The 6,411-nt window shown below is 39.7% G+C and overlaps 1 protein-coding gene across 1 annotated transcript in view; it reads right to left on the reverse strand.

Moving 5' to 3' along the window:
- Nucleotides 1-6,411, reverse strand: part of abch1 (ATP-binding cassette, sub-family H, member 1) — a 49,527-nt gene that overhangs the window by 15,513 nt on the left and 27,603 nt on the right. The window contains exons 13-15 of the mRNA XM_037674609.1: nucleotides 6,026-6,096; nucleotides 5,741-5,790; nucleotides 5,532-5,588 (exon numbers count right to left, since the gene is read on the reverse strand). Of these exons, the coding sequence (XP_037530537.1) occupies nucleotides 5,532-5,588; nucleotides 5,741-5,790; nucleotides 6,026-6,096 (178 nt within the window). The remainder of the gene's footprint in view (nucleotides 1-5,531; nucleotides 5,589-5,740; nucleotides 5,791-6,025; nucleotides 6,097-6,411) is intronic.

Consider the following 6,411-nt stretch of genomic DNA (forward strand, 5'->3'; position numbering starts at 1 on the left):
GAATGCCTAGTTCAAAATCATGAAAATCAGGTTCTGAGTGTTCAGCTGGCGATGACTCATCATCGTTTGTGTGTGAGTTTACCCCCCCTTCGTCCGATGAGGGGTTGTTGGAGGCAACGACAGCAATGTCTTGGTGTGTTCCACCGACATCTGTAATGTTGTCATTCGCGCCTTCAGATTTAGTAGCGATCACATCACTACACAGTGCTCCAGGTTGGATTCCCATTTCAGCGTTTTTCAAAGTTTCCAAAAACCTGCATATTTTCTCTGTCTCTTCCGAGCTCAGAGGTGTAGGGCCTTGTTTCTGGAACCTTTGTGATCTTATCGCCTCGGTTCGTTTCGTCCGAGGTGGGGGAGGGTTAGGTACGTCTTTTGGGAGTTCCTTTTCGGACTTCCCCTGATAATATGGGTCCTCTTGGATCCCATATCTTTGCGTCCTACGCACACCCCATTTACGATAATCACGTTCATCCTCTGAAAGAGGAGCTTTTGTGTCCCAGCGTGCACCTTCATTACGTGGTTTGTTAGTTTGAAAATACTGCTTTTTCTCGCCTGTTTTAGGAGGAGTGGTCAATGCACGCCATCCTTCCATTTCTAGGGAGTGGGGTTTAACCTTTATACCAGGAAACACCTCTATGGGCGTCTTAGCATGAGAACATGCCTCAAACACATTCACAGCACACTGTTTAATCTCATTGATGGATTTTTCTCTGAAATTTGCCATCATTTGTACTGACATGCGTATGTCAGTGTGGAGATTTTTGCTGAAAACAAATTTAAAACCTTCTTCTTCCTCCATTCCGGTTTCATTTCTGTAACCAAAATAAGCTTGGAAGATTCTTTTGTAATAAACTTTTGGATGTTCATTCTTGCCCTGCGTGACCTTGTCAGCGGCTGGGAAACCAGCAGGTCCCGTGCAGGGGTCGTACTCTCTGATCAAAGCTTCACACAGAAGGTTGTAATCCTTTCTCGTTGCATCAGGTAGACGCTCGATGAAGGTGAACACCTCTCTGTCCGAAGTGAGCCTTATCAGACTGATCTTATCCTCAACCGTAGCATTAGGATATCCATTCAATCTGAATTCAATGTCTTTGAGGTACGCTTTGGTTCCAGTTGAACCCATTGGTCCCGGTACAAAGCGTTGTACATATTTTGAGAGTTTCAGCAGAACATCTATTGAAAGAGGGAGTTTCCATGCACTCTGTTGCATGTTTGGTGGAGGAGACCTGTTCAGGTCTGTTCCTACCACTTTAGGTGAGGGTGGAGGTGTTTCTCTACACACATGTGGAGGTGTTTCTCTACCCATATGTGGAGGTGGCAGAATGGGATTAAGAGCAGGAGGTGCAACAACATCTTTCTGAGGTGTTGGCGGATGACCCGGACTCTGACCTTTGTCTTTTTTGAGTTCCAGACAGGCTCGCCCCATGTCAGAACTTTTATATATTGCCGCGGCTAGTTTCTCCTCACATGCTTTTAAGCGTTCCTGTGATGTTTGACATTCACTTTGTAAACGCATATAATGTTGGAGTAATGCCTCTTTTCCCAGTCTGCATTTGTCAAGTTGTGCTTTAAGCCCATCTATCTCAGCTTTGCAGCGGGAAACTTGTGACACTGTCACAACGTGATCCCGTCTTAATGCAAAGTATTCTCTGGACAACAGCTCTTTAGCATCCCTGGCTTCAGATAGTGATGCATTAAGTAACTGTATTTTGCTGTTCAGTGAATCAATTTCTGCACGTGCATCTTGCTGTGATTGAAACATCTGTTCAGAATGTTTTTTTGTGAGGACTTCGTGTTCACTTTTAAATTGAAGGAAGTGTTCTTCAATTTCCTGAACCACCTCTTTTTCACTGTTTAACCTTATTGCAAGGTCATCAGCTTTCTCAACCACTGTATAGAATGATTCTTTCAGCAAGATTGCCATTTTAGCCAGCTTTTCATAGCTTGACCTTGTAATTTCTGTAGAGGTCACACTCTCTGCAACCTCCATCAGATTGTCCAATAACTCTTTTGGGTTCATGCTCTCCACCTGTTTACCATATGGATGTAAAGATTCCGTCAGCAGTGCTAACGCATCCTCTAACCATTCCATTTTGGTCTCAACATTCTTTTCTGTTCCATCAGCCATGGTCATTCACTGTTCAGCACTTTATCTGGTCAAAACAGTTGCCAGCTTCAGATATTTCAACAGGTAAATATTTGTATTCAAGTGAGCAGTGAGTTTCACACACTTTTTAAGCTCTGGGTTTACACAAAAGTACTGTTATAAGTCAACTTATTCAAATGTGGGCACCTATTCGTAGGTTTTACCCCAATTCATGAATATTCAAGTAAATGCTTCTCTGCAGTGTTACTTTTTAATGTGCTTATTTTTAACAGATACAAGAACCAGCTTCTTAGTGATATTTACTCTAAAGCACTTAACATGAAATAAACCTGCAATTTTTCTAAAAGTTCAAAGCAACTTCAGTTTTTAAAACGCTTTCTTAAGCCGTTTTATTCCAGAAATTCGCTATTTTAACAGTTACTCATTAAACCAGGTGGGTGAAAAGAGAAAGAAAAATGATGATGAGGAATAATCAGTCTCCCCTTCAGGAAAACTATTATACTCCTCTTCTCCTGCCATTATCTTCTAATTAAAAATTAAATAGGAAGATGTAGTGTTTCAGGTAGTAAAAACAAATCATAAAAGTTTCCTTTTTCTGATATATTTACTCTTATTTAGTGATCTAGCAATTAAAAGTGTATTATCTTTTCAGCAAATGAGTAAACTTATCAACTCTGTGAATATCTGAACTGTATCTTTTAAAAAGTTTCTAATATTTTATTTTGCACCTCCATCAGAGGAATTACCAGTGAATAAAAAAAATGTTTTGGTAAATGCCTTTCTCGCATAAATACCTTAATCACTTTTTAAATGCAAGATAACAGTAATAATTCAGCTTGAAGAACGTTTATTAACTCAAAAATGCCCGTAGCATTAGGATAAACACGTATAATTTCACCCAAACTAACCTAAAAACGAAGTGAAACTGTGATATCAAGTTTCCACAGGAGGGGGCAGTATAACCTTATTTTATTTTAACCCAGACACTGTTAGTGATGTCCAGTAGGAGTCGGGATGACTTCCTGTGGCATCCGGTGACATCCGGTCGTTAGCTGTTAGCTTAAAATTAGCATCGGCTAGCGTGGTCCAAAAACACCATTTAATGACGGATTTCAAACTCAAACATGGCAAAGTTTCAGCGATTAGGCTTCAAAGAAACGGAGCAGCGGATCAGAATCCAACTTTAAAGCGTTTTTCAACTTTAAAAAGCAGATTGAAATTCCCTATGAAGACGAGCTTCATTTCCGAGTCACGTGACTGAATCTACCAATGACAGAGCAGCAACGGGGGTGGGTTCTATATCGCTGACTCAGAGGAAGTGACGCAGACACGTCACTCATTTCTCAGCGTATCACAGCGTTCCACACGGCCGTTTTCAACCAATCACGGATCGTTTTTCCAGCTAGCGTGTAGCATTTAGCATGAATATTCCGTTCAACTTTTCGTCTTTTAAACTGTCAAAATGTACCATTTTCTGTTAAAAATGTAACGAATCAACTCTCAAAGCTTCACGGAGTCGGCGCTCCGGTCTCAAAACGTCTTTCCAACCATTTAAAACAACTCGTTCAAACTTATCAGAACCGAGCCGGACCAGAGTCACGTCTGGACCACAGTAAACAGAATAACGTTTCCACAGCTCATCAACTTTGTCACACACAACAGATGTACAAATTCAGCTTTCAAAAAGACACATTGACTCTCAATTTCAGCTTTCAAAACATCACTAGCTGCAAAACATAGCTGTATTTTCTCCAAGCGTCGCAGCTCAAAAGCTGCGTTTCACACCGCAGAATCTGCACTTTTTTCATGCCAACATGATAATTCAATTGTCACACGAATACAGTCCATTTTATGAACCTGTCACGGGCCACCAGATGTAGATGAACATATTCTGATATATATTCATAAATTAAACGGATTCTTTCATTTTTCTGGACTGAATAATGACGTGCATTGAATTTAATAAAATGTGGACGGAGACGTTAATTATCTTTGACTCATCAACGACAGTGGGTCATTTATTAACAGAATCAAGTTTAACACATCACACATTTACATTAATTGGCAAAAATTGAAAATAACAACAGCTTATTTAGGCTAGTTTTACAAGGAGGAAACAATACGGCGATTGTTTCCCTTGCTTCCAGCTGTACAACAGACACTTCTAAAAATATCTGGAATGATTTCTAGCAGATAGAAGGGTTTTAAAGATGGAAATGAAGTTTAAGTTGAGAGAGATGGGTGAGGGAATTTGTCTGTTTTAACCAGAACAACACGCTCCTTTGGACCAGCTTAACCCAACGGTACACTTTGGTTGAGATCTACTCTTTACCTTTGCAGATGATAGTTTCAGCGTTGGTGTAGAGCTTTCCTTTCAACTCTTCCAGCGTCTCCGTAAGAACAGCTAAACCTCAGGAGTCGTGAGATCGTCCTAGAACAGACTTCATAATTCCTCTGAACTTCTCTTGTTCAGCTTAGTCGCAGATGTCCTGAGCATTCTGCATTCCAGCATTCTGAACTCTGCTGCCCTCTCGGAACCAACTCACAGCATTTTCTCAGCGTTCTCCTCAGCGTTCTTCCTAGAATTGCCGAGAACTTCTCCGAACTACTGAGCTCTCCAGAACTCGACTGGAGCTGGAACCTCTTGCAGAACTACCGTGAACTAGGAAGTGTTGCACCTTTTAAAAGAGCTCACTTCCGGTTCATTTGAGAACTTTCTGATTGGTCGATTGGACCAACAGAGGTGTGTTTTTGTGATGTAAGGTGTTATTAAAAAGTCAAGGAAAAAGATTAGATTGTTTAAGAACAGACAGAAGATATTATGAAGAACTCAGACTTTGTGGAGTCAATTCTCTAGTATCTTTCTGTAAAAGTTAAACATGACATTTCTTTTTCAGTAAACTTGCAGTTGACCGAAACTTGACCTTTGACCAACTTACACAACTTGCTCATTGAAGACAGAAAATCAGACAATGCATCATTAACCTGATTTCTACTTTGAATGAGGATTAAAATCACTAATACTGTTTCACAGTGGATTTAAAAATGATTAGTTCACTTCAACATTTAAAAATGGTTTGAACTAAACAATTTGATTATCAAAACATTTGTAAAATAGTAATGATAATAGAAAAAGAGAGTGTTCTTTCAATTGATCAGTGCAGGACACTTAGAAAGTCTTATGGATGGACTTGATCTTGTGTTTCTGGACTCAAATCAATGAAATACAGTTCTTGTTCCAGGCAGGCCCCTCAAGGCCAGATTCGACCTGAGGCCTAGTTCACTACACCTGTGTACATACTTTTTAATTTCATTAAAAAAACCTTGACTTTGACCTTTCTACTGTAACTATTTGATGCTATTCACACAAACATTCATGTTTATAAATCTTCAGTATATTCTGCAGGTTTCCTTGATCCCCTACCTTTATTGGCAGATCGGCCATGTATGACATGCTGCCCATTTTATGATCCACAAAAGCCTGCAGACAGAAAACAATTCAGATGAAATGCTTTTCAAGCAAAGGGACCCTTGTTTTGCAAGGGCACAATAAAATTATTTAGATAGTTTTAAAAAGTTAGGCTGTTGTTGTTCTCTATTTTTAACTTCTTGTATTCTGAGGAACATCTGTACCTCAAAAGCCTGGTGAATTTGCTTCTGTAGCATCAGACCAATTTGTCGATCTGGAAAACAAACAAACAGCAAACTTCACATTCTCTGAGTCATGACGATAAAAAGACTAAAATTGACTAAATTTTATCCAGGATTGTATTTTGCTTCAGTTCCTCTTTGTGTTTTTGTAAAATGTGTAAAGCATGTGCAGAATGTGAAACATAGAAATGATCAATGTAACACTGTTTAAAATATGACACCCCCACCAAACCACCCACCCACCCCAGCCCCATGTTTGGGTCTTACTTGTCTGGTCCAGCCAGACGTGAACTGATCCTCCTTCGATCACCTCCTTTGAAACCTGCCGCTGCAGAATCCTTAAAAAATAAATGCATAAATAGACAAATAAATAAATAATCAGTCAGGATGTCAAAAACAAATCTGTTTAAATTTCAGCAGCAGCAGGCAAGAAGACTGAAACAGAAGTGGTGAATTACAAGCAAAAACTTTTGAATCAAAGTCTGAAAGATGCTAATATGATCAACAAATTGTTTGTCAACACAAATAGGACACTTAATGAGACAGACACACAGAGACAGACAGACAAGAGACACAGACAGACAGAGACACAGACACACAGAGACAGACAGACAGACAGACAGACACACAGACACACAGAGACAGATAAACAA

This window comes from Nematolebias whitei, chromosome 1 (assembly GCF_014905685.2).
Source record: "Nematolebias whitei isolate Nwh7 chromosome 1, NemWhi1, whole genome shotgun sequence".
NCBI classification, from domain to species: domain Eukaryota; kingdom Metazoa; phylum Chordata; class Actinopteri; order Cyprinodontiformes; family Rivulidae; genus Nematolebias; species Nematolebias whitei.